This window comes from Symphalangus syndactylus, chromosome 20 (assembly GCF_028878055.3).
Source record: "Symphalangus syndactylus isolate Jambi chromosome 20, NHGRI_mSymSyn1-v2.1_pri, whole genome shotgun sequence".
Classification (NCBI taxonomy): Eukaryota; Metazoa; Chordata; class Mammalia; order Primates; family Hylobatidae; genus Symphalangus; species Symphalangus syndactylus.
In genome coordinates, this window is record NC_072442.2 from 39,599,035 (window position 1) to 39,626,993 (window position 27,959).

The 27,959-nt window shown below is 50.0% G+C and overlaps 1 protein-coding gene and 1 long non-coding RNA gene across 5 annotated transcripts in view; one reads left to right on the forward strand and one right to left on the reverse strand.

Moving 5' to 3' along the window:
- LOC129470355 (uncharacterized) lies at positions 1-27,521 on the forward strand. 4 transcript variants are annotated; one of them, XR_010118170.1, is made up of 6 exons: positions 98-130; positions 1,146-1,239; positions 4,366-4,528; positions 6,541-6,665; positions 15,663-15,787; positions 22,839-27,521. It is a non-coding gene; the product is annotated as an uncharacterized lncRNA (long non-coding RNA). The 4 variants fall into 4 exon arrangements; XR_010118169.1 differs by lacking the exon at positions 4,366-4,528; XR_008653220.2 differs by lacking the exons at positions 1,146-1,239; positions 4,366-4,528 and having other exon boundaries at positions 1-130.
- The window catches only part of PLXDC1 (plexin domain containing 1), a 91,776-nt gene continuing 74,103 nt past the window's right edge, over positions 10,287-27,959 (reverse strand). Inside the window, exons 9-14 of the mRNA XM_055258056.2 lie at positions 26,495-26,576; positions 22,141-22,201; positions 20,954-21,089; positions 15,646-15,681; positions 13,035-13,195; positions 10,287-11,117 (exon numbers count right to left, since the gene is read on the reverse strand). Of these exons, the coding sequence (XP_055114031.2) occupies positions 10,998-11,117; positions 13,035-13,195; positions 15,646-15,681; positions 20,954-21,089; positions 22,141-22,201; positions 26,495-26,576 (596 nt within the window). The 3' untranslated portion in view covers positions 10,287-10,997. The remainder of the gene's footprint in view (positions 11,118-13,034; positions 13,196-15,645; positions 15,682-20,953; positions 21,090-22,140; positions 22,202-26,494; positions 26,577-27,959) is intronic.

Below are 27,959 nucleotides of genomic sequence, written 5' to 3' on the forward strand. Positions count from 1 at the left end.
TGAGCCTTAGCCGCGCAGGCTCAGTGAAGGGAGGATGGCGGATCTGTTACCTTTTGCGGTTCCCACCAAGAGTGACAGAACCTTGCTAGTGTGGGAGCTGAGCTCTGGACCCACGGCCGAGGCTTTGCATGTGAGCTGGGGCCAGGGTGGAGGGAGGGATGGAGAAAGCCGCCCACCCGCTAACTGGGAGTTCCAGAGTCCTGCTTCAGCACCTCACCTGCCTCAGCCTCTGCTGAAGGACTCTTTTTTTTTTTTTTTTTTTTTTTTTGAGACACACTGTTGTTCTGTTGCCCAGGCTGTAGTGCAGTGGCGCGATCTCAGCCCACTGCAGCATCCGCCTCCCGGGTTCAAGCGATTTTCCTGACTCGGCCTCCGGAGTAGCTGGGATTACAGGTGCCCGCCACCACACCTGGCTAATTTAGTATTTTAGTAGAGGCAGGGTTTCACCTTGTTGGCCAGGCTGGCCTCGAACTCCTGACCTCAGGTAATCCGCCCGCCTTGGCTTCCCAAAGTGCTGGGATTACAGGCGTGAGCCACCGCGCCTGGCCTGCTGAAGGACTCTTAATTCTAGAGGGGACCCCAGCGGACAGCTACCCCAAACAGATTTTGAGAGTCCCGGAGAGGTACCTCTCCACAGTCAGCACATTTTACCTTCTAGGACTTCTTAAAGTTTAGGATCTTAAGAAGAAAACTTGTTGGTTAAGTGGGAAGTGTTTAGAATTGCATCCTTCTCGAAGGGTTTGGGGAATATGAAGGCATGGGCGGTTTTGTTTTCTGGGCGTGAGATTTCATGCGCTTATTTGGCGTAGGACCACCCCCACACCTTTCTCTGTTCACAGCATTTTCCCAGTTTGACCTTTTGTATTCAGTCCGGGTCTTCCCAAATGTTGCAGTGGCCCATTCTGGTTTCTATGTCGTCACTAAGTTTTATTCAGCAATGGCTGTCCACGGAGCCCAAAAGTCATGTGACCGGAAGCAGCTTTTTCAGACATCTCCTGTCAAGGTGGCTCCAAATATGGAATTCCTAGCTCCGCTGAAATGAAGTGCTGAATTCAATAATAGATAGCATTTGTCCAGCACTCTGGTTTACAGAATATTTTCAGATGCATTGCCACACTAATCTTCCAATTCTCTGGTTTTTTTAGATTAAGAAACTCAAACTCAGGATGGTTAATTGACTTGCTTAAGGTTCCTGACAAGAATTATGGAAGCTTGAGGTTGAACTCAAACCTACTGATGGTAAACCCCATGTCATTTTATGCTGTCCCTTTTTAAGAAATCTCAGCTTGGGCAACATAGTGAGACCCCATCTCTACAGAAAAAATTTAAAGATCAGGCTGGGCACGGTGGCTCATTCCTGTAATCCCAGCAGTTTGGGAGACTGAGTCAGACGGATCACTTGAGACCAGGAGTTCGAGACCAGCCTTGGCAATATGGCAAAACTCTATCTGTACTAAAAATACAAAAAATACAGTTCCCTATTGCACTGTGCCTCAGTGGCCTCCTGTGTAGGGTAGAGGTAGCAGTAGCACCCACCCCATAGATGACGACACAAGTAAATCTCCTAAAATGTGCCTGGAACATAGGAAACACCCAGTAAATGTGAGCTGCCAGCAACACCACCAGCAGTACCATCCCAGAGGCCAAAAGTCAGTAGACCAGGACCTTTGGTTTTAAGTAATGTTTACCTCTGCCTAATTTTGTTAGTTGTGGCTCCTTCTTCATGGTGAAAGAGAGCTAAGTGCTTGTCTACAGAGGCAGAGGGAAGAGTGAGCACAGCTGGGAGGATTCTGCTCAGTCTGTAATGGGCCTGGGGGAGAAGAGCCCCAGGGAACAGAGAGAGGTGTCAGCAGCTGTAGAGAGAGGAGGCTCCAGCCGGGCGTGGTGGCTCACACCTATAATCCCAACACTTTGGGAGGCTGAGATGAAAGGATTGCTTGAGCCCAGGAGTTCAAGATCAGCCTGGGCAGAAAAACAAGACCCCATCTCTACAAAAAATACAATAATTAGCTAGGCATGGTGGTTCCCACCTGTAGTCCCAGCTACCTGGAAGGCTGAGGTGGGAGGATCACTTGAGCCCAGGAGTTCAAGGCTGCAGTGAGCCATGATTGCATCACTGAACTGAATCCTGGACAACAGACTGAGACCCTGTCTCTGAAAAAAAGAGAGAAAAGGGAGGCTCTGAGAAGGGGAAGGTAGGCCCTGCAGGAGGCTGCCCCTTTGGCCTTGAGGAGGGGCTCTTGGAATTACTTAATGTTCCTTAGGAGAGCAGAGTCAGTGCACAGGTTTGCTGAGAGCAGCATCTTCATCTGTTAATTAAAAATGGGATCTAAGGCCGAGCACAATGGCTCATGCCTGTAATCCCAGCACTTTGGGAGGCTGAGGTGGTCGTATCACTTGAGCCCAGGAGTTCAAGACCAGCCTAGCCAACAAAGAGAAACCCTGTCTCTACTACAAATACAAAAATTGACCGGGTGCAGTGGCTCACGCCTGTAATCCCAGCACTTTGGGAGGCCAAGTAAGGCGGATCACCTGAGGTCGGGAGTTCGAGACCAGCCTGACCAACATGGAGAAACCCCATCTCTACTAAAAATACAAAATTAGCTGGGCGTGGTGGTGCATGTCTATAATCCCAGCTACTCGGGATGGTGAGGCAGGAGAATTGCTCAAACCTGGGAGGTGGAGCTTGCAGTGAGCCGAGGTCGCACCACTGCACTCCAGCCTGGGCAACAAGAGCGAAACTCCATCTCAAAAAGCAAAAAAAAAAACCACACACACACACACACACACAAATTAGCCGGGCATGGTGGCACACACCTGTGGTCCCAGCTACTCAGGAGGCTGAGGCAGGAGAATTGCTTGAACCCAGGAGGTAAAGGCTGCAGTGAGCCGAGATCGTGCCACTGCACTCCAGTCTGGGCAACAGAGCAAGACCCTGTCTCAAAACACAAAGAAACAAAACCACACAAACTTTGAGGGGGACAGACTGAAAAAGGGGAAAGACTGAAGCTGGAAGGGAAGGTTCTAACCCAAGACTCTGGGAATGTATAATGAAATTTTACTGGCCCGTATTCAGGTGATTTTTTTTTTTTTCAATGCTTTAGCTTTGTGGAAAACTGTAGGCATAATTTAGCTATCTCTAGGGACCAAATGTAAAAATGTTTTATGAACATCAGAAAAATCATCTCCCACAAAATTTCTCTTTGGATTTCACAGTTCAAGTAAAGATTCTGCCCCTCTTCCTTCCTCCCTGCACCTCCGGCCCCATCTTGGCAAAGGAAGTAATCCATTGTCCTCCATCCAAGAAGATAAATCAGATGGAGGCATCGCCTGGCGCTCTGTAAGGCTTGTGAGGAGTGCTTCTAATTCTTCATGTGGGAGGGTCGTTAGTGTGGGCAGTGGGATGAGAAGGAGGCAGCAACAACTAGGACATTCTCAAGCTCCTGGGACTGTGCAAATAAATAGATGGTAAGCTCACAGTTTCGTGAGCCAACAGCGAGGATCTGAAGTCATCACTAGGCATCTCTTCGAGGATCTCTACAGGCCTGGAGCAGTCTGTCTGTCATAATCCATAATCTGCTTCTATATTAAACTGTGGCCACGTGGTTCTGGCAACACCCTGAGGTACACAGAGAATAACCTCAGATGGGAATCCAAAAATCTGCGCTTGGGGATTTTCTCTACTTACTAGCTGTGTGACCTTGTGCAAGTCACTTAATGGTGCCTGGCACACAGGCATTTAATGAATGTGGATCAAGTGAATAAATAAGTAAGCCATCTCCCTGAGCCTCAGTTTCCTCATCTGGGAAATGGAAAAACAGTGCTTCTCCAACAGGCTGCAATATGTAGGTAGAATTGCTTCCTAAATGGTTCATCTCAAACTTTCATGCCCTTTACAGGAGTCACCTGGGGAGCTGCTCAAATGCAGATTCGGACTCAGTAGTTCTGGGGTTGAGGGGCCTGAGTGCTGCATTTCCAGCTAACTCCAGGGAATGCTAATGCTGCCTGGCTGGACCACACTTTATTATTTTATTTATTTTTTGTGTGTGTAGAGACAAGGTCTCGCTGTGTTGCTCATGCTGGTTTTGAACTCCTGGCCTCAAGCCATCCTCCCGTCTTGGCCTCCCAGAGAGCAGGATTACAGGTATGAGCCACTGTACCTGGCTTGGACCACACTTTATTATACAGATTTACATTTTTTTAAAGCAGGGTCTTGCTCTGTCCCCCAGGCTAGAGGGCAGTAGCGTGATCATGGCTCACTGAAGCTTGGAACTCCTGGGCCCAAGCCTCCCGAGTAGTTCGGACCACAGGGCACGTACCACTTTGCCCAGCTAATTTTTTTTTTTTTTTTTTTTTTTTTGAGAGAAAGTGTCTCCCTGTGTTTCCCAGGCTGGACTGAAACTCCTGGGCTCAAACAGCCCTCCCACCTCAGCTTCCCGAATTGGTGGGATTACAGGCATGAGCCACTGTGCCTAGCCCTGGACCAGACTTTAACTAGCAAGGTTCTAGAGTCTAAAGTGCTTTCCAGGTGCGTGAAATCATTATTTCTTCAGCCAATGGGGTGGGAGGGCTGTGCCAAGGGTAGAGGGACCAAACATGGCGAGGGAGCTGGGGACACCCACACATGGGGATAAAGGAAAATCTTGAGTTCCTTCAGGGAAATCCCAGCTATCTCTGAGAAGTAAATAAGCAACTTGATAAGCAGGAAGGTAATAGTAGTCTAAAACAATAGCTGAGGAAGTTAGAGCCAGGAGATGTTTGGTTCCCCTCTCTAGAAACTAAAGATAACATCTTTTTTTTTTTTGAGACGGAGTCTCGCCTGTTGCCCAGGCTGGAGTGCAGTGGCATGATCTCGGCTCACCGCAAGCTCCGCCTCCCGGGTTCACGCCATTCTCCTGCCTCAGCCTCTCCGAGTAGCTGGGACTACAGGCGCCCGCCACCACGCCTGGCTAATTTTTTGTATTTTTTAGTAGAGATGGGGTTTCACCGTGGTCTCGATCTCCTGACCTCGTGATCCGCCCGCCTCCGCCTCCCAAAGTGCTGGGATTACAAGCGTGAGCCACCGCGTCCGGCCTAAGATAACATCTTAACGTATGTCCCTGAGTTGTTTTTCAGAAGGCCAGACCCCTCCAAAAGGGATCCGCTGGCATGTAGACCTCAGATCAGCAGGTGCTGAGGACTGACTCTGACTATAGTTCGCTCTAAATTTCTTCCTGAGGGACCTGGAGGAGGCCGTGCCCATGAGCCAGAGCTAACATTCTTTTCTGCTGATCCCACATGTCTAGACAAAGCTTCGCCTCCTGAACCAATCGCAAATCAGAAAATCTCTGAACCCACCTTATGACTTGTGGGTCCTGCTTTGAGACATCCTGCCTTTTTAGGTCAAACCAACGTATAGCTTCTATGTATTGATTTATGATTTTACCTGTAACACCTGCTTTCCTGAAATTTACTCCTGCCTTTTAAAATCCTTAGCTGCAGCTGGGCACAGCAGCTCACGCCTATAATCCTAGCACTTCGGGAGGCTGAGGTGGGCAGATCACTTGAGGCCAGGAGTTTGAGACCAGCCTGGTCAACATAGTGAAACCCCGTCTCTACTAAAAATACAAAAATTAGCTGGACGTGGTGGTGCATGCCTGTAGTCCCAGCTACTCAGGAAGCTGAGGCAGGAGAATCGCTTGAACCCAGGAGGCAGAGGTTGCAGTGAGCTGAGATCGCACCACTGCACTATAGCCTGGGCAACAGAGTGAGTGAGACTCTTTCAAAAAAAAAAAAAAAAAAATCCTTACCTGCAAGCCATCAAGAGTTCATATCTTAAGCATAAGCCACCCAATTCTCCTTGCTTGGAGTCCTGCAAACAAATGCTTTCGTTTCTCTATTGTTGCAAAGTCTCAGTGTGGACATGTGGTGTTATTGCGCCAGGTGAGAAGACGTGGTTTGGTTCTACAACATTCCGATGTGCCCAGGATTGAGGAGATTCCTGGGATGCAGGACTTTGTGTGTTAGAACCAGGAGAGTCCCGGATAGAACAATTTGGTCACCCTATGGGGATAATGAAAGAGAAAGGCATGCTTTGGTTTAAGTTGCTGTGTGACCTGAAAAAGGACCAGGCAGCTGATTGCTCAGGTCCCGCCTTAGACCAGTTAGTCTAGTACCTCCTATTTCACAGGGGTGAAAGCCAGCCCAGAGAAGTCTAGTAACTTGTCCACATCACCCTGCTACTCAGGGGCAGGGCTGAGGCCAAGCTCCCACCTTCCCACTCCCCATCCAGCTCAGCACCTTCTCCATCAGTTCACGTTGTCTTCTTTTAACACATTCCTCTTGATTTGGCAAACACAGCATGTTTTGTGAGCAAAACCACAAAGTAATAAAAACACAATGAGGCTGCTAAAGTTGTTCAAATGCAAAGCATCCAGAAATGTGACGGCATAGACTTTCTCAGATTTATTGTATGTCCTCAGACAGTAGATAAAAATGCATGGGGTTTACTTCCAGGGATTTACAGACCAATGTAAGTAAACAGCTGGGGTTTCTTTTTAGGCTGTTTCTCTTGGAGGTGGTGCAGGAGGTTGAGGAAAGCACCTCTGATGAGCAGATAGCTGGAGGCTGTTCCCACAGCCATGTCTCAGCGAAGAAGTCAGAGTCCAGCAGCCATCAGAACCAAGGTATGTGTGGTGATCTTCGGAATGCCACTCCAAATCCTTTGCACTTTCTTTTGTACACAGCAGGAGTTGTAAAAGAATGCTTCCTTTTATTATTAAACTGAGAATCCATGCAGAGAGTTTACACTAAACACGTGAATACATTGTGTTTTAGAAGGCTGGGTGCCCTCAGTCCCCAGATCTTTCAAGTGTACCATTAAGTTCAGGTAGGTTTTTGGAGACAGAGATTGGCCGCATCATATCTGTGACACTGACTCTTCTGGTGTAGGTTTGCATGGCCAGGGAGTCTGAGTGCAGCCTCCGATCAGTGCTTCATGCCAATCTGTGAGTCTGTTCCAGGAACTAGAGGAGAGAGAGCCTTAGCTTTGCCTGCAACCAGATGAATGGTCAGCTTTAGTGGTGAACACTTTGCTTTTTGAATAGTGTGGTTGGCTGGCAGCTCTTGTCATTGTTTATCTCTCTCTTAATTTAACAAACCAAGCTGAAGCCTGAGCACAGCTACAACCTTGTCCAATCTCTTTAGCAACAAAATACCTGTGTGTGCATATGTTATTGCTCAAAACATTGGACAAGGCTGTATACAAACACACACACAAACATACACAGATACACTGCACAGGAGACCCCTGATAAAACACACAAATTTTAAAAATTTATTTTTAAACAAATGCAGTGGGATGATCATAGCTCTCTGCAGCCTTGAACTCCTGAGCTCAAGCGATCCTCCTGCCTCAGGCTCCCAAGTACTTGGGACTACAGGCGTGAGCCACTGCACCTGGCCATGCAGTGAAGGACTTCCCAAGCAAGACCTTGACTTGGAAAGTTGCCACCAACTCCCCAGCTCTGTGGGAAGTTTTGGGGGCAGGGGGTTTAAACTCTCAAATTTAGCTGGTTTGCATGGGGAGTTCTTTCCCAGTGATGAGTTGGGGCTGCTTCTGAAGAACATTTAGAATTTAAATCTAGAGCTCTCCCCAGTCAGAGTAAAAAATGGCAGCAAATAAATGTTAGATCACAGCCTCTTCTTAGTCATACCCATTGATACATGTCATGGGGGCATTGCCAAAGAAAGAAGTGAGTTAAGTGTAAGGGAATCTGGTCGGGGCTGGACCAATAACCAGACTCATCCGAACGCTTGGCTGATGGTTTTCCAGTTGCTCCATGGTTTATCCTTTGTGAGGATGCGAGTGACAATCAGAGTTGGAAACGTGGGGCCTCAGCTCTGCTTCATAAACCAGGCAAGGAAGAGCTGAGGGTGGAGTAGGGGTTGCCGGTGGAAGGAAAGTCTGAATTTGAGGAAGAAAAAGGACAGTGCAGCAAAGAGTTGGGTGCCTTTCAAGCTTCTAAAGGACACAGTGGGCTGTAACAGAGCTCTCTGAATGAAGGAAGCACAGCCCGCCAGCAAAGCATTTACCAGCTGTGTGTGTCTCAAATGGCCAGTGGGGCAGTTCCTGCTGTGGCCTGATTCCATGGACAGCACACTCATCTCACTCCCCAACTCCAGCACACGTTTTCCCACTGGGAGCTTGGCCAACCATTTTGGATCCCTGAAGGGAAAGAATGTCAGGAGTGGAGGAAGGGGTGGTGATGTGGAGAAGCCTCTGCTGCTAGCCCCTGCAGGTAGAGAAAGTTCCAGATGCCTTGGCCTCAGTCAAAGCAAGCCTGGCTGACCCATGGGATGTCAGTGGCACGGGGAGTGGAGGTATTTGGCGGCAGACGGCCTGTTTATGACAAAAAGTACTAGAGATGTGTCACCAAGAGAGGCCTATGGATTTCTTAAGCCAAAACACTTAGACAAAGTCTCCCAAAAAAATAGAACCAAGCATCTCATAGAGTTAGTGATTGTCTACAGGATCCCTGACAATGTAAGCATTTCTTTTTCTGTTCTATTTTTTTTTTTTTTTTTTTGAGACAGGGTCTCACTCTGTCGCCCAGGCTGGAGTACAGTGGCATGATTATGACCCACTGCAGCCTCAACCTCGCGGGCTCAAGTGATCCTCCTGCCTCAGCCTCCTTAGTAGCTGGGACTACAGGTGCACCCCACCACACCTGGCATTTTTGTTGTTGTTGCCCAAGCTGGTCTCAAACCCCTGGGCTCAAGCAACACTCCCACCTCGGCCTCTCAAAGTGCTGGGAGTACAGGCACGAGCCATCATGCTTGGCCAAATAAGTGCTTATTGGACAGATCCAGTTCTCCAAAGTTTAGAGCAGGTTAACTTGGTAGCTATGGCGTGTGACCAGATGGAGACATGGGTCTTGTGGCCGGCCCTGCGACTGGCTGACAGTCCAGCAAGGCAAGGAGGTAGGTACTTCACACACTGTGCACACCCATCTCAGGCAGCCGTAGACCCCTAGGCTTCCCCGCCCCACAGGCACATGCAGGCTCCAGGGAAAGCAAGTAGTTGGCAGGTGCCTCTCCAACCTCGTGTCTTTGGGCATCCTTGCCCTGGGTGACACAGTGAGACCCTGTCTCAAAAAAAGTCCCTCCCATGCCAGCTGCCTGTGTCCCAACCACTCAGGTGCTTTGCCTCTCAACAGAATCCACCTGCAGTTCCCTGCTAGGTTTGTCTCAAGGAGCCCTCTAACCACCCGACTTGTCTTTAATGCCTATAAAATCCAGTTCAGAGGAGGAAAAATTTTTATCAGGCAAGTCCTGCCTTTGGAGGTATGTACAGGCACTGACACCAGAACAGGCCAGTGAGTAAACCCGGCACCGAACAGGCCATCAGAATAGGGAGCCCCACATGGTAAATGTGGCCGCGCATAGCAAGCTCGCCCAGGGAAAGCTGGGCTGCAGGTTGGGGTAAAGCCCTTGATGCAGGCTGTAACATGTTTTGATGCAGAAGTTATTGGTTCTGAGTAGAAAGGGCAAGGTAAGAGAGCAAAGCCTAAAAATGCAGTTTCCCCCTTGAGTTCTTTTCTCTCCTCTTATTTGACTTCCCTCCCATTATAACATGCCCCAAGGGCTGAGAGCCGCTATAGTGTGTTTAACAGATGGAGAGAACACCTTCTTTAGGCTTTCAGAGCTACAGAAGCTGGGGCTAAGATGCCAACTCTATAGCCATGAGGATCTGCTTTCTTTTTTTTTTTTCTTTTTTTTTGAGATGGAGTCTCGCTCTGTCACCCAGGCTGGAGTGCAGTGGTGCTATCTGAGGTCACTGCAACCTCTGCCTCCCAGGTTCAAGTGATTCTCGTGTCTCAGCTTCCTGAGTAGCTGGGATACAGGCAAGCGTCACCATACCCAGCTGATTTTTTGTATTTTTAGTAGAGACAGTTTCATTATGTTGGCCAGGCTGGTCTCAAACTTCTGACTTCAGGTGATCCGCCTGCCTCAGCCTCCCAAAGTGCTGGGATTACAGGCGTGAGCCACCGCACCCGGCCAAGGACCAGCTTGTGAGTCTAGGGACCCTGGAATGCAGCAGCCCCAATCTTGACTTTAGTTAACCTGTGTCATATGTAGGGGCTTTAAAGGTGGCCAGGAGCAGGGCATCTGGCTATCTGGCTATCTCCAGGTAGTGGGTCGGGGAGGCTCTGAGACTGCTACAGAGCAGACCATTGACAGCCTGTAACTGAGTCCAAATTCATTCTGCTTGCTGCGTCACAGCCAATACGTTGAGAGACAAGGAGTTGGAGCAAGGAAAGGGACTTTATTTCGGAGAGCCAGCAAACCAAGAAGATGGTGGACTAATGTCCTAAAGAACCGTCCTAAAATTATGCGGGCTTTGCCTTGTCTTTTATGTTTAGGTCAGGGGGAAAGGAAGGGGCTGACAACCACAGACATCTGGACATCAGCAAGGGTCCAGGGGAGGTTTGCAGAACTTCTTTGTCCTTGGTTAACAGTCTCTTATGTGACAATAGCTAAACCTCCTCATTCCTATAAATCTTTAACAAAAACAGTTAGCTGTTTACATGCTTCCCCTTTAATCCCAGAGTTAGTTTTGCCAGCGGCATGATTGCTGTTTTTGCGTTTTATCTCAGTGCTCTAAAGTTATCCTAGCCTAGGTGCAGGAATAGGTAAAGGCCCCTTAAATAAAATTGGCGTTAGTTATGTTAGTTCTTCTGTTGTTTCACGGTTAGAAGACACAGAAGAGAACCCTTGCATCAAAACAGGATGAGATTAGGTTGTTGTTCCTATAAAAAATCCATGTGGTGGTTTTTTGGCCCCCTCTTCAATATCCGGGGTGTGCTGACGAAGCGAGCAGCAGCTCTGGAGCCATAAACCACCATCTCATCTCAGCCCAGGGCATGCTGGGAGAGGCCAGGAAAAGTCACTTCTCTTCTTTGCTTTAACTGTCTTTTCTGTTGCCTCAGAGTCTTCAAAGGGGAGACTTGGTGTTCTCAGCACTGCTCAGCCTCCATGAAGCCCTCCTTCTCATGGCCCGAGGGCTCCACCTCTGCATAGGTGGAATGGTCAGGGTGGCTGCGAAACTTCATGGCTGGCCAGTGGTGAGGTCTACGCTGCAGAAGGCACAGAGGCAAAGTCAGTGGGCATGCCCCCGCCCCCATGGGGACCCCACACTCCTGAGCGACAGAGCTAACCAAGACTCTCTCTTACAAGGGCCCTGGGGCACTTGGGGCCTACCAGGAGCCACACAACTGACCTTCAGGGACCCTCTCCCTAAAATGTTCCCTGCTGTGATCCCCCAACCACTGGGAAACCTGCCGGAAGCTAGAGTGTGGAAGGAGGACACTTTATCCTTCACTGCATGGTTTGCAGAACTCACAGATAAAAGGTTCAGCAACACACCAAGTGGAGACCTGGGACTGCAATGTGAGGAAGTGGCTCAGAGATGGCTGGCATGATGCTTGAGGCTCTGGAAATGCCAAGATAACCCTCCAAGGTAGCACAGGGTCCACATCAGAGTCAACAGGGGGCTTATTAAAATGCAGATTCTGGCGTGTGCAGTGGCTCATGCCTGTAATCCCAGCACTTTGGGAGGCCAAGATGGGCAGATCACTTGAGGCCAGGAGTTCAAGACCAGCCTGGCCAACATGGTGAAACACCGTCTCCACTAAAAATACAAAAATTAGCTGGGTGTGGTGGCACGTGCCTGTAGTCCCAACTACTCAGAAGGTTGAGTATCTCTCATGTGACAATATTCACCAGAATTGCTTGAACCCAGGAGGCGGAGGCTGCAGTAAGCCAAGATTGTGCCACTGCACTCCAGCCTTGGCGACAGAGTGAGACTCTGTCTCAAAATAAATAAAATGCAGATTCCTGGGCCTGCCTTAGACCTGCCCTATCAGAATCCCTGTGGCCCAGGGATCTGCAGTTCCCAGGTGTTACCCAGGTAGGCTAAGACTTCAGAATGACTAAGCCTCCTAAGAAACTGGGGGAACGACCTAGGCCTGTGGGTTAATGAGGCTGGTGGGCTTGTGACCCACATGGAGGAGACTAGGGTCACAGAGGCACCACTGCTGCACTCCGTGGGGAACTCGTAAGAAGCCAGAAGTGGAGGACTGGGGGCAGGAGCTGCTGAGCTCTGCAGCTCCGAGTGAAGGGGCTGAGCCTCACATCCCATGCTGCCCCTCAGGCTGGCTCTTCAGAATTGAGACATTCAAAACTTAGCATCCTCAATTAAAGCTCCCAGAGGGCAGCTCTTATCATTATTTGGCTTGTCTATTTTATTTTTATTTCTGTTTTAGAGATGGGGTCTCCTCTATTGCCCAGGTTGGAGTGCAGTGGTATGGTCAGGGCTCACTGCAGCCTCAAACCACTGGGCTCAAGGGATCCTCCCACCTCAGCTTCCCAAGCGGCTGGGACCACAGGTACGTGCCACCATGCTGGGCTAATTTTTTAAATTTTTGTGGAGACGGGGTCTCGCTCTGTTGCCCAGGCTAGTCTCAAACTCCTGTGCTTAAGTAATCCTGCCTTGGTTTCTCAAAGTGCTAGGATCTTAGGAAGGAGCCACTGCACGTGCCCCTCAATTTTAACCTTAAAAGCAGGTATCAGTAGGCAAAAGAGGCAGAGACCCTGGTTCTATCATGGCGTTGAGTAAGTACTGAGCCTGGCATTTGGGCATGAGACCATAAATCACTGGAGATAGGCTGCACAGCCACTAGATGGGCACTATGTGGCACTGTGGCCTTCTTTCTTTCCTCTGGGGATTCTTTTCTGATTTCACAAATGGGGGAACAAAAGCAGAGGGGCTGTTCCACAGGACAGGAGGGCCGAGGGAGTTCTGAGGTTCTGATTTCTCAGGGTGCAGGACTTAATGGGCGCCAGCCATCTTGAAATGTGCTAGGATGGGGTGGATGAAGTTTTCTCAGGTATGTGGCAGGGGAGAGGGAGAAGGGGAGAGGCAGGGACCGAATGGCCCAGGAGACGCTGACGCAGAAGCAGACGGGAGCCCTGTGGCCACAGATGACACGGACCTCAATGAAGAAGAGTGCAGCATTGGATGTGGGGTGGCCATTGATGTAAATTCCAGCCAGGATGATGGCCGCCACAAGGACGACTGCCAGCACGATGCCCACGATGGTGCCCAGGTGCACAGGAGTGCCCTTTGTCTTGGGGGACAGGTTGTTCTGAAGGCCTGTGGAGAGATCATTAGGGCAGACAGGGGCTGCAGGGGAGCAGGGAAGGTTGAACCATGGGGTCTTGGGTTCTAACAGTCTCAGAGATGAAAGCTGACAGAGCCTTTGGGTCCACTTATCCAATACAGGAAGAGGTTGGGCGGGAGTTGGAATCATTATGAGTAAGGCATTCATGTTCTTGACACCATCTGGGTAGTTTTCCAAAATCACCTAAAAGTTGCCCCAAATGTCTAATAAGGATCATAAGAGAAGTTCTCTCTGATATCTGTGCCACTACATAAGTGCTATTAAGGAATCCACAAAGGGCATCGGAGGGTTAAGAGTTTGGGATCTGAAATCTGGCTGCCTGGGTTGAAATCTATGCTCTGCCACTTACTAGCTATGTGACCTTATGCAAATTATATAACCTCTCTGTGTCTTCATTATCACTTCTGTTGAACAAGGATAATAATACCCACCTAATGGGGTTATTGTGAAGGTCAAAAGGAGATGATCCATGTCAAGCACTGAGGACCATGTCTCCCATTTTGGATGACTTCAATAAGTATTAGCTGTTATGATGGCAAATGACCATAGTTTTTCCCATCACTGTCCACTCCCAGATTGTGACCTCTTGGAGGGCAAGGATGATGTCTCATTCAACTCTGTGTCCTCAGCTCTTAAAAAAACTGGCAGGGGCTGGCCGCGGTGGCTCACCCCTGTAATCCCAGCACTTTGGGAGGCCGAGGCAGACGGATCTCCTGAGGTCAGGATTTCGAGACCAGCCTGGCCAACATGGTGAAACCTCGTCTCTACTAAAAATACAAAAATTAGCCAGGCATGGTGGCACGCACCTGTAGTCCCAGCTACTCAGGAGGCTGAGGCAGAAGAATAGCTTGAACCTAGGAGGCGGAGGTTGCAGTGAGCCGAGATCACACCACTGCACTCCAGCATGGGCGATAGAGTGAGACTCCGTCTCAAACAAAACAAAACAAAAAAACAAAACTAGCAGGCCCGTCAGAGAAGCTCAAAGAAAGTCTATGGAATGATCTAGGTCCTCTGGAAGCTAATAAGCCAACAGTCACCCTCTGAGAACATCCCAGGCATTTGAAATACGTCCCAGGGGGAGACAGTATTTTCTACAGAGCTGGAAGCTCAACCCCTTTTGTGCATGACCGAGGTAATGGAAATAACAGAGAGGTTAAGTGATTTCCCCACAGACACACAAATTCAGTGCCCACCACTAAAAAACCTACTTCCCTGACACTACCTGGGGTCGCTATTTGCCTCTTCACCCTATCCTAAAGGAATGTGGAGATAATGAGGTGGAGAAGACAGATGAGCAGGCTGGCAACAAAAATGTTGCATTCTTCCTACATAGCTAGTGGGTGGGTTGGGAGGCAACTAGGGGTGGCGAGTTTTAACGGGCTGTTGCATGCACTCAGAACCATTGTCCTCCCCATCCCCTTTGCTCTGCTCTGCACTCTGTAAGCAGAGGACACCCAGGAGAGAAACTATCCTGGGGCACTCCAGGGCATGGCTAGGGCCTCTGTCTGCCAACAGGTGGGAGGACTGAGGTGAAATGCCCCAAGTGAGCCTCCCCTGACCTGGATGGCAATCAGCCCACAGCCTGCGGTGGCTCTGATGATTTGATGATGAGGGCTTCTGCTGATAAGCACATGGTGCACAGCGAGGGGATTATGGCCCAGCCACCCCCACGACACACACGCACACTCATACCCACTGCCTGTGGAGGAGCAATGGCTCCACCTCTGCTGGGGGGCACCATCACACTGTGCTGCATTAATAATCTTTCCTCTCCTGCTGGAAGCCCAGATGACAATCTCCAGCCCCTGGAGCCGGAAGGCACTTTCATCTCTACTCTTGCACAGGTTGCAGCAAAGGCCTGAGCTGGCTCTGGGCAAAGGGCAGGGGAGGTGGGGGCATCTCCCACCCTCAGAAAGGAGATTATCTTTCTAGGTCATCCTAGGAGGCTGCAGGGAGTCCCGCCTTCTGGCACCCTGCAAAAATTGTAGTGGACAATTTTATGTCCTCTGCCAGCCTGAGTGAGGAAAGAGAAGCTGCTCTCCACCCCTCGCTGACTATGAGCTCATGGGGATCAGAGGGGATGGCCACAGGCCCCACCTATACCTGCCCTGGCTCAATCCTTCCCCTCCTCCCACTCGTTTCTGGCCAGTGAATATTCAAGGACAGAGAGCCAGGAGAAGAACCACAGGAGGTTCATGGCTGAGATGAGAAATGTCTAGGGTAGACATGTTCCTTTGATCTAGGGCACCTGTGCCCAGAAGCCCCCCTGCCTCCCCACCCAGCAGGAGGTCTGGGATGCTCAGGCTGTTGTTGCTCCCTCTCCACACTCATAAAAATAGCCCAGGCGACTGCTGCACCCTCTTCTGGGGTGGGTCCAAGAGGCGCTGGGTCTGACACTGAGGGCAGGCAGTTCTGTACTCACCGTCTCCTCCTGCATAGGGATTCAATTTGGTGTCATCTTCGAAGAGAGAAGACAGAAGGAGCGAGATTAGTGGAATCATTACAGCCTTTGTCACTCTGAGTCCAGATGGGATGAAAGTTCAGCCCAAACTTTCATTTTAGAGGTAAGGAAACTGAGGCTCAGAGAGGGGAGGAGACTTGCTCAAAGTCACACAGCAGTTGAGTGTAGCTGGAGGCTGGGGAGTATATGAGCGGGGACTGGGAGGCTGGGAGTGGAGGGCCGGCTGCCTGGAGAACAATAGGAGGCTGTGCACGCTCTTCTGCGGGGCAACAAAGAGCTGTGTAAGGGTTTGAAGAGGGGCTGTATGTGTCACAAGGTCAGATCAGCTTGGAGACTCCCTGGGGCTGTAGTGTGCCGGAGAGAGTCCCAACCCACTTTCTGTCTATACCTCGAGGCCTGTAGCCTGTGGCTTTCTAAGTAAGTTTCAAGGGTCCACCCTTCCTGTGGTTCCTTCCCATGCAGATTTTTATGGGGAAAGAAAAGCAAGAGTTCCATGTCAGGAGAATGCTATAAATGACTGAAGATTCTTGCCCTAAGCACCTGAACTTTATTTATTTATTTATTTATTTTGGAGAGAGGGTCTTGCTCTGTCACACAGGCTGGAGTGCAGTGGTACAATCACAGTTCACTACAGCCCTGACCTCCTGAACTCAAGTGATCCTCCCACTTCAGCCTCCCAAGTAGCTGCGCCTGGCTAATTAAAAAAGATTTTTTTGAGATGAGGTCTCACTGTGTTGCCCAGGCTGGTCTCCAACTCGTGGGCTCAAGCAATCTTAGCCTCTCAGAGCACTGGGATTACAGGCGAGAGCCACCTCACCTGGCCTAACAAGGTATTTTAAACACAGCTTTGAATCTATTTTGTTACTGCAAATTGAAAATAATGAATTGATTCATCAAAACTAAACAAAGTAACTTAAATATCACTGGGCAGATTAACTCGATTTGAATCAACTTGTTGCAAATCTAGACCACTGAAGATCAATTATAGCTCAGTCTGCACCTACCACTGGTAGACAAAAGGACACAGTGCCACCCACTGCCAGTCCCTCCCAGAGTGACTGAAGGTGGCCACACTGTGCCCACGCAGCCTCTCTCCCACTCACCGTGGGCTGGTTCCCAGCTGCCATCTTGCTGGGGCTCCGTGTAATGCACATTGGCTCCTGAGTTAATGGATCACATGAGAACTCACACAGGAAGAAACGCATGCAGTGTTGATCAAATGAGTGGTCATTTTCTGTTGTTAGTTGTCACTTCTTGTGGCTATCAAGGTGTTCTGTTCTGTTGCTTATAAGATAAGCCCTTCTGCACACAGTTGTTCTGGGTGAGTGCCTGTCTCTCTTTGGAATAAAATGCATGGGCTTTGTGACAGCTACTTGCCACTCAGAGGTCATCTGGTTCATTTAAGTGAGTAGCGTTTGACTGCAAGTGAACAGCTCTTAAATCCAGCCCCCATGTCTCCCACTCCTCCTGCCCTGCTGCTTTCCACCTCTGCCTGCCCAGGCAGGCCCCTCTGGCTGGAGTGCTGGGTCCCTTCATTCAATCTCCCTGTTAGAGCCTGTACCCTCATAGTATGTACGGGAAAGACTCTATCCCACACCTGCCTCTGCAAGTCTCTCTGTGTGGGCTGTAACCACACGGGCAGGAGAGTGACTCAAACTGTCCTGCCAAGATGCCTTGCAAGTTGGGCATGTGGGGGGAAGTCATCATTAAAAATGTTTTTTCTTATAAACCAGGCACAATGGCACGTACCTGCAGCACTTAGTAGGTTGAGGTGGGAGGAGCCCAGGAGTTCAAGTCCAGCTTAGGTAACATAGCAAGATCCTGTTCCACCCTCCAAAAAGTTTTTTCTCTTATAGACGTAACTTCAGAGTCTTTGCCACCTCTTCCAGGAAAAACATGGAAATGAGACCCATTCCTTAGCTGGCAGGGGATGCACACAGATAATAAAACTGGCAAACAGAATTCCCTACCTCTGTAGGACAGAGGACCTACATGGTGGGCTGTAGGACAGCCCAGGGGGCTCAGTAATAATAAGTCAGGATTTAGGCTTGGCCCCCAAGTGCCATGCCCTGGGCACCCCACGCCACCACAGCCCCCCTTCTAGCCTCTGACATTGTGCCTCCACCAGACACTGTCTGGCTAAACCCTCTGGGTGGGGCAGGGTGTGTTTGCAGCACCCCTCCCCACCCCAGCCCAGTGCTGGGCTCAGAACATGCCCTCAGTAAGTCTAGGGGGTTAACTGGCAGTAACTAATCACGGACTACCTCCTTGTAGGAGGAGCTTTCTTTGACTGGAAGGTTACCCCTGGACTCCATCACCAACTCCCCAAAGGGCAAAGTTTCTTTCTGCTTCTTTTTCTTTTCTTTTTTTGAGACAGTGTTTCACTTTGTCACCCAGGCTAGAGTGCAGTGGTGCAGTCATAGCTCACTGCAGCCTCAACCTCCCAGGCTTAAGCAATCCTCCCGCCTCAGCCTCCTGAGTAGCTGGGATTACACATGTGTGCCACCACACCTGGCTAATTTTTGATTTTTTGTAGAAACATAGTTTTGCCGTGTTGCCCAGGCTGGTCTCGAACTCCTGAGCTCAAGTGATCCGCCTGCCTCAGCCTCCCAAAGTGTTGGGATTACAGGCGTAAGCCTCCTCTCCCAGCCTCTGCTTCTTTTTCATCCCCTGCAGCACCACCACGCGTTCTGCTCTCAGTGCCAGCTCCTTGTTATTCCGGAGCAACTTCAGAGTAATTAGAGCTGTCGGAATCTAACTCACTTTTTCACACTTTGCTACTCTGCCCTGACCCTGAATTCACATAGACCCTTTTCCATTTCTTTCAGCACCAAGAGAGGCAGTGGGGTTGAGGGGAAAGAGCTCTGCTTTTGGAGCTAGATGAAACCTAACTCTATCCCTTCTTGGCTGTGTGACCTTGGGAAAGTTATCTGCCTCTCTGAGCCTTAGTGTCTCCTTTATAAAACAGGGATATAACAGTATCAAGATCCAGGATTGTTGGGAGGACTGAATATTAATTTATGCGTTAGTTTAGCACCCTACGGGGCATGTAGTTGGTCCCCACAAATGCTGGTGCTTTCTATCATTCATTCATTCTCCTCCACAACTTCCCCCCAGCCAGGCCCATGGGTCGCTGACCTTGTTCTCTAGTTTTCTAGGTAACGTTTAGAAAGGCAGGGGACACACCAGGTGCAGTGGCTCACGCCTGTAATCCCAACACTTTGGGAAGCCAAGGTGGGTGGATCACATGAGGTCAGGAGTTTAAGACCAGCCTGGCCCACATGGCAAAACCCCGTCTCTACTAAAAATACAAAAATTAGCTGGGTGTGGTGGTGTGCGCCTGTAGTTCCAGCTACTTGGGAGGCTGAGGTGGGAGAATTGCTTGAACCGGGGAGGCAGAGGTTGCAGTGAGCCGGGATTGCACCACTGCACTCCAGCCTGGGCGACAGAGCGGGACTCCGTCTCAAAAAAGAAAAGAAAAAGAAAAAAGAAAGGGGACACTGTGGAAAGAACATCTCACCACTTACCCTTCCCATAACCCTGAATAACCTACTTTGCCCCTTTACGAGCCTCTTTCCTTAGCTATAAGAAAGGACTGTGGGCCAGGCATGGGGGCTTAGGCCTGTAATCCCGGCATTTTTGGAGGCTGAGGCAGGAGGATCGCTTGAGCCCAGGAGTTTGAGATCAGCCTGGGCAACACAATGAGACCTCATCTCTACAAAAAATTTTTAAAAATTAGCCAGGTATGGTGGTACATGCCTGCAGTCCCAGCTGCTTGGGAGGCTGAGGTTGGAGGATTGCCTGAGCCATGATCACTCCACTGCACTCCAGCGTGGGCAAGAGTGAGACCCTGTCTCAAAAAAATAAAAAATAAAAAAATAAAAAAAATCCTAACATAGGGTTAGAGGGGGAAGAAAATCGTGGCTGAATAATGTTTTAAAATATTAACTTTTTTCTTCTTTCCTTTCCTTCTTGCCATTATTCCTTTCAAGCAGATATTTGGTTCAGGCGAGGCCGTAAAGAACCCACAAGTCTTTCAGTCTTAGCCTAAGGGGAAGGGGCTTTCAAAGCTGGATACAGGGTTTTGTTTTGTGTTGTGTTGTGTTGTTTTGAGACAGAGTCTTGCCCTGCCACCCAGGTTGGAGTGCAGTGGCACAATCTCGGCTCCCTGCAACCTCCACCTCCCAGGTTTAAGCGATTCTCCTGCCTCAGCCTCCCGAGGAGCTGGGATTACAGGCGCCCACCACCATGCCCAGCTAATTTTTGTATTTTTAGTAGAGATGGGTTTCACTGTGTTGGCCAGGCTGGTCTCGATCTCCTGACCTCGTGATCCTCCCACCTTGGCCTCCCAAAATGCTGGAATTACAAGCGTGAGCCACCGTGCCTGGCCAATTTTTGTATTTTTAGTGGAGACGGGGTTTCACCATGTTGGTCAGGCTGGTCTCGAACCCCTGGCCTCAAGTGATCCGCTCACCTCAGCCTCCCAAAGTGCTGGGATTACAGGTGTGAGCCACTGTGCCTGACCGAGATGCAGGGTATTGAAAAAGGATAAGGGAGAGGAATGTCTCAGACATAGCTACAGAATCCTGGAGGGGGCATGGGAGAAAGGGAAGAGATTTGAGGCCTAGGACCGGAGGAGGCTGCACAAGGCTTCCTGGGACACTGCCTGGTACATTCAGGGGGATGAACCTCTGGCAGCTTCAACCAAGACCCCCAGGCCTCTGGGTAGCAGGGAAGCCCCTGGATGGCCAGACCTGAATAGTCAGGGTGGATGGACAGCTGAGGTGGAATTCCCCATCCATCACTCCAGGGCCTGAAAGTGAGAAGCCAGGTGAACTTACAGAAAAACAAGGCAGCCTTTCTCTCACGCCTGAGTGTATAGACTGAGTTCATACCTGCTACAGGGATGAGCCTTTTCAGGTTGTGTGAGGACTGCTATTAAGATTAGCTGAGATAAGTTATATAAAATACCTGGCACTGGGCTGGGATATTAATTTTTCCCCCCTTCACAATGAATTCTGTTGGGTAGCCCTGATGTAGGCCAGCACAGTGGTTAGAGCCCAGGAGTAGAGTTCAAGTTCCAAATCTGGCTCTGCTTCTCACCAGCAAGTGACCTAAACTGTCTGAACTTCAGGCCCCCTTAGCTATAAAAGGATGGGGCAGTTCCCATCCCATGAGATCATCCCTGTCAGGGAGAGAGAGGGGACCCCAGAGGGGTAGCTCTCCTTCCTGGCCTCCTCTCTGCTCCCCACCTGGGGTCAGAACTTACCTTCTGTGGTGAGGCTGTCGATGAAGAGGGAGGAGGAGGTAGTGGTGAGGTCTCCATCATAGGGGCTGAAGGAAGTGTCAGGGGAGGCCGAGTTGTGGTCCTCATCCTGGAAGTCCTCGCACGTCCTGCCCTCTGCCTGCAGGAGAGAGCCAGTGCTGGGTCTTGAATGCATTTACACTTTTCCCTTCATCCTGAAAGCATCTTATCTTACAGGGCAATTTATCTGTCAGCTGCTTCAAATCCTTCCTCAAGGAAGGAGCTGAGATGCCAATCTTAAATAAATAGAGCAAATCTGAACGGTCACCAACAGCTAACTTCAGAAGTAGGCGTCTGGACAGGATTTTTTTTAAGCCCAGTCTCAGACTAATAAATAGACCATGGTGAGTGTATGGCCATGGGGTCTGGAGAGTTGATATTTAAATGCTGGGCCCATCACCTTCTAGCAGCTGGATGCAGGCCAATTCACTGAACTTCTCTGAGCCCCAGTTTTCCCCTCTGATCAATGAGGACAATGGCCCCCAGCTTTTGGTTCAGGTTAAATAAGAGCAAGGGTAGGGCAACTCACAGTGACATGCTTGGCACATGCAGCATGCTTGCTTTGCAAGAAGAGATAAAGGGAGGGGGCAAAAAAGAGGGCACAGATGAATAGACCCATCTGTGTTAGTCTATGGTGTGAGCATAGGATGCTTTCCACCCAGAATCAGTGTTGAGTGCACTGGAAAATTCTTGCAGTGAGAAGGAACCTGGATGGGATTCTAAAGAGGAGATGCCTGGAACCACGCTCCTCACTCCCAGAATGACTGCCTTTCTCAAAAGCCAGAGGACCAGAGGCTTAGCAGGTGCATCATTAACGTCAGCAGGTGCACAGTCTCCCAGAGGAGCCAGCAGTGGCCGAGGCCATGCCCAACATCCCCTCTGCATGCACCAAAAGAATTCCTTGAGAGCTGCCCACTTAAGGCCAAGGCATCAGAATGCTCGTCTCAGAGACCCACAGAGCCCTCTGAAACCTTCCAAAGTGGGTCTGATTGGCTCAAGGCAGCCTGGAAAACAAATCTCAGATGGAAGGGAGGATATTGCCAAGAGCTAATGCCACCGTGAGAAGAGTTTCCAGGGGCGGGCCCTACCGGCTGCCCTCCTGTTCCCCACCACCTGGCACAGGAGTTGCAGCAGATACTTATGCTTCTCACCTCCTGTGCACAGCCATAGTCCATCCACTCCTGGCGATAGCGGTCAAAGCCACTGGAGCATCTGCAGGAGGACCAAAAGGTCAGAGTTATGATGGGATCGACAAAGAAGCCTTCCCCTTTCACTGTTCAGTAACAACTCTCTGCTGATAGTGAGAAGAGGAGCTAAGGTCCCCAGGCCGAGGTAGTCAGGCACTCCTGTTCCCTCTACTTCCCCGGAAGATGAAGGTATTTGTGGCATCCCTGCCTTCCTTCTGACCCAGCTCCCCAGGACCAAGGCCACATCTGCCCATGTGAGTAGGTGTAGGGGCTAGCAGGACTGCATGAGCTCCAGTGATCCTCAAGGTCGCCTTGACTCTGAGCTGCCATGACACTGCTGAGAATCCAGGCAATTCACATACGTGTTTTCATCCTGGTTGTTGAGGGGCCTAAACTTGGGAAAGAGAGTGGGGCTAAAGGTAGGCATCAGCAGACTTAGTCAACACTTCCCCGTGTGATCATTCAAGGGCAGGAATGATGGTCCTGCCAGAGGCTGGGAGACAACTGGCTGACAAGGGTCTCCGGAGAGGGCATTGGGCAGCTCATCTGGGCTGGAAGACACCAAGCGCCCCTGTAGGGAAAGGATGGGGGCATGACGATGCACCAGAGAATGTTCTCCATGCATCATTACCAACTTTTCATTCTTTACTCTTTGGTGCTAGGGGAACCCACCAAGCCCTACTCAAGCCCAGAGATGTCTGCATGGGAAGAATAACATCATGAACCACCAGTGCCAAGAAGGAATTCTCAGCAGGTTAACTGTACCAGCACCCATTGAGGTTTGGTGAGGCCAAGGGCCAAGGCTTGCCAAGAGCTGTCAGTCTTTCCTTCTACAGATGCCTCTGGGCTCTGAGCTGCTCCTCCTGCAGCAGGGATGGCTGAACTGAGCCAGCCACACTCTCCTGTCAGGTCCTCTATGCCCACTACTTTGGGGGATGGAGGATTAGGAAGGCTATTGGAGGCTGAGAACTAAAGTTTCTTTTAGGGCTGGGTGTGGTGGCTCATGCCTATAATCCCAGCATTTTGAGAGGCTGAGGCAGGAGGATTGCTTGAGCCCAGGAATTTAAGGCTATAGTGAGCTATGATGGCACCACTGCACTCCAGCCTGGGTGACAGAGCAAGACCCTGTCTCTTAAAAAAAAAAAAAGGTTCTTTTAGACCGTGCTAACTGATTCTTTCAAAGATTGAGCCTTTGGTATGGGTTTATGACCCCCGTTTCTGGAGCTAATCCTGGAATTAATGTTACCCTTAGACTCCAGAGTGGGTCATGGGGGGTGGGGGCGGGCAAGCACTTGCCATGAGAGATGAAATTGTTTAAATCCATTCCAGCCCAAGAGCAAGGAGAAAAGCTCTGGGAGGCTGTGAAAGGCAAAGTGGGTGGAGGGGAGGGGAGCAGAGAACCATGCAGAGACTGACTGCAGCTGTTGGTAGAGAGACCATGTCAGCTGGCCCTGCCCTCTGGGTTTTTAGGGACCTAGGTTCAGCTGTCAGTTGCAGCTGAGGCTCCAGAGAGCTTGTAAGAAGTGACAATGTGCAGGAGTGAGCCCAGGCCCATGGGGCGCCTGGGGATGGGATGGTTTTCAGCCCGCACCAGCCGTGCTCCCCGGGGTGGAGTTTCTCTGTGCTCCTCTTTGCTGACACAACCCCTGCAGATGCACACAGTCAGAGGCCTTGCCCTTCCCCCAGCCTGACCAACCTCCTAATGTTGAGGAGGGCTCAACCCTCATTAAACTCATAGTCTCTGAATTTGGGCATATGCTTTAAATGGGGGTTGTGTTGATGGGAGGGTTTGGCTGTCATCTGACCCATTTTGCAATTCTCATGGCTCAGCGCTTGTGAAAGCTGAGTCATGTGGTGGCAGCCAGCCCCAGGATCCCAGGGCTCATCTGAGGCCATCTCTCCATTGCTCAGACCATGGTTCTCAAATTTGAAAGTATACAAGAGGGACAACTTCAAAAATCAGATTCCTGGGATCCTGGTCCCAGAGGATCATATTCAGTGGGATGGGGCCCAGGAATCTGCATTTTATAAGCCCTCCAGGTATAAGGAGAGCCTCACAGTCTGCAGACTACTCTGCAGTGCTCTGCTCCAGGAAGAACCAACCTGGGGTCTATCCTACGTATTCTTTCTGAGGCTCTGTGAGTCTCATGCGAAGGATGCTGAATGCTTTGTAAAAATGCTTCTTGCGGCCGGGCGCGGTGGCTCACGCCTGTAATCCCAGCACTTTGGGAGGCCGAGGCAGGCGGATCACGAGGTCAGGAGATCGAGACCGTCCTGGCTAACATGGTGAAACCCCACCTCTACTAAAAAAAAAAAAAAAAAAAAAAAAAAAAATACAAAAAATTAGCCAGGCGTGGTTGCAGGTGCCTGTAGTCCCAGCTACTCCAGAGACTTAGGCAGGAGAATGGCCAGAACCCAGGAGGCGGAGCTTTCAGTGAACCCAGATCACACCACTGCACTCCCGCCTGGGTGACACAGCGAGACTCCGCCTCAAAAAAAAAAAAAAAAAAAAAAAGCTTCTTGATAGCCTGGGTGCAGTGGCTCACACCTGTAATCCCAGCATTTTGGGAGGCCAAGGAGGGCAGATCACTTGAACCCAGGAGTTCAAGACCAGCTTGGCTAACAAAGTGAGACCCCATCTCTACAAAATATTAGAAAAATGGCTGGGTATGGTGGTGTGCACCTGTGGTTTCAACTACAGGGGAGACTGAGGCAGGAGGATTGTTTGAGCCAGGAGGTTGAGGCCACAGTGAGCTGTGATTGCACCACTGCACCCCAGCCTGGATGACAGAGCAAGACCATCTCAAAACAAAACAAAACAAAAACTGTTCGAGGAGTTTAAGTAACAGTGTGTTTGTTCCCACATCTTCCTGGATCACATGACCCCAGCCCATTTTACAGGGTAAACAATCTGAGGCCCCAAGAGAGTGAATAAAAGCACAGCTGGTGGGAAGAACACCTGGGAGACCTGACGGGCACACCCCATCCCCTCTGGGCCCAGAGCTGTGTCCTATGTGCTAGGCAGGCTGCCTATAAACACGAGAACTTCTACACTTGCAGCAGGATATTGGAAAGGAGCAAAGGAATCCTGGAATTAATGTTACTCTTAGACTCCAGAGTGGGCAATGGCGCGGAGGCAAAGGAAATCACTGGGGCCGGGGCAGTGGCTCACGCCTTTGGGAAGGCCGAGACAGGTGGATCACCTGAGGTCAAGAGTTTGAGACAAGCCTGGCCAACATGGTGGAACCCATCTCTACTAGAAAAATACAAAAAAATTAGCTGGGTGTGGTGATGTGTGCCTGTAATCCCAGCTACTCAGGAGGCTGAGGCAGGAGAATCGCTTGAACCCGGGAGGTAAAGGTTGCAGTGAGCCCAGATCACACCATTGCACTCCAGCCCAGGCAACAAGAGCAAAACTCTCTCTCAAAAAAAAAAAAAAAAAAAAGGCACTGGAAAGGAGCAGCACGACAGCTGCACAGGAACTCAGAGACTATAATTTAGCAATTTTCAAGATTGCCTTAATAGCTCTCGGAGTTCATAGGACTTCCCACTCTCATGAGAACTCTAGTCCCCAAGGAAATCTTTTTCCTCCCCCTCCTCCTGTCATTTATTTATCTTGGACAGGGAACAGAGCTTGAATTCTGAGTCTAATCTGTGAGGAAATGATTTCAGAACAAGGAGTGGAAGAGGAGATGGATTTAAGAACATTATCACTGAAACTGAATCTCACCCAGAACTTTCTGAGCTTCTAAAAGCAAGCAAACACAGCTTTTTAGCTCTCCCGACTTTCCATGGATGCCTGTAGTCCACACCCCTGGTCTTCAGAAAAATCCCTTACAGCCCAAGAAAGATCTTGAGGTCATGTTTTGGGGTCATGGGTCTTTGGACCAGACTTTGTCTCTGAACTGGCAGTTCTCACACTTGTTTGCAGATAAAGCATGATGTTAAAATGCAGCTTCCTGGGTTCTCTCCCAGAGATCCTGATACAGAGGGTCTGGGATGGGTCCCAGGAATCTGTGTGTTTAACCGGAGCCCAAGGTCTAATGCCCACAGTTGTGGAACACTCTGAGAAGCCCTGTTCCAGGATGAACCCTCTCCTCCTGGGTGTGAGGAGGGAGCCTGAGCAGCTGGAATCCCTAAATGGTCTTCTAGAAGCCCCCAGGCCATGTTCTTGTCCTAAGAGTCAGAGTGGCACTGACCAGAGATACTCTCATGTTGGCTGACTGTGGGCAGTGAGGCCAGGAGCGGGGCTGTGCCACCCTCTTCCCCACCTCCACGGTCGGCCAGTGGGAGTCAGCGGGTAACCCTGGGCACAAACCTCTGGAGGACATGGCACCAGCTGCAGTTGAAGGTCAGGTCTGAGGACATGCAGGCGTCACAGCTCCTATGCTGTAGGCAGGCTGCAAGAGAGAAGGCAGTGGCCACTTAGCACTGAGCCTCTCCTTGGGCTCCAAAGGATGCAACTCTGAATTCCCGGTATTTACAGAACTATGGAGCCCCTGACTTTGAGGGGATCTTTAAGGTCATTAATGCCACCTCCCTTGGTCCAGTCCAGCCCCAATTCCTAACTTCTTTTTTTTTTTTTTTTTTTTTTAAAGGGATGTGGTCTCGCTGTGTTGCCCAGGCTGGTGTGCAATGACCTGATCATGGCTCACTATAGCCTCGAACCCCTGGGCTCGACTGATCCTCCTGCCTCAGCCTCCCCACCGTCTCTCCCTCCCTCCCTTCCTTTTTTCCTTCTTCTGTCCCTCCCTCCCTCGCTCCCTCCCTCGCTTCCTCCCTCCCTAGCTTCCTTCCTTCTCACTAGAAGGTCAGGCCCTAAACTGGGTGCTGGGGATTCAGCAGTGAGACCTAGTCCCTGCCTTCTTAGGGCTTAGACTCATATGGGGAGACAGACACTTAACAGATAATGAACAATCACTACAGAACTAGAGCTGTCATGAGGTCTATGAAGGCAAATCACAAGGTGCTGTAAGTGCGTACAAAGTAATCTCACTTAGTCAGAGACATTATACTTTCAGGTGTGTATCCCAGAGTCAAAGGGTTGAAAGGGATTTTTTAAAGGTCAGAGGATACAAAGTAGCAGGTATGTAGGATGAACAAGGCTAGAATCTACTGTATAACATGAGGACTGTAGGTAATAAAATTGTACTGTATGTGAAGTTCATGCTAAATGAGTAGATTTTAGCTGCTCTTTCCACAAGAACAAAAAATCAAAGGTAACTCTGAGATGATGGATATGTTAATTGCTTCATCATGGTAACCTTCTCACTGTCTATATGCATCCCATAGCATCAAGCTGTATACCTGAAATATGTACAATAAAAGTTATTATTTTAAAAGATGCTCTGGTTGCCCCCAGTGCTTGTTGGGGGCACTCACTGCCCATTCCTAATGTTCAGTCCATGGGAAGAAAACAGGTCTCCTGGGGGAGAAGAAGTTAGGGCAGAAAGGTCCCATGTGCAGAGCCCAGAGGGGAATGGCCCAGACGTGGTCCCAGCAGCAGCCAGAACTGCTACCAGGCTGCACAGAGTGAAGGGGCTGGAATTAGTATGAATGAAGAGGGAGCAACAGCTGGGGCCCAGCCTGGGCAGGACAGAGCCAGAGAGCAGAGAGATTAGTGGGACCAGGTTGCTGGAGGGTGCGTGAACCCTTCTGGCACAGGCCAGGCAGAGGAGCAGCAGGGCAGGGGGCGCAGTAGGCACGTGGGCTGGATTTAAGAGCTGTTCACTTGCAATCCAGTGCTACTCACTTTAATGAACCAGATGACCTCTGAGTGGCAA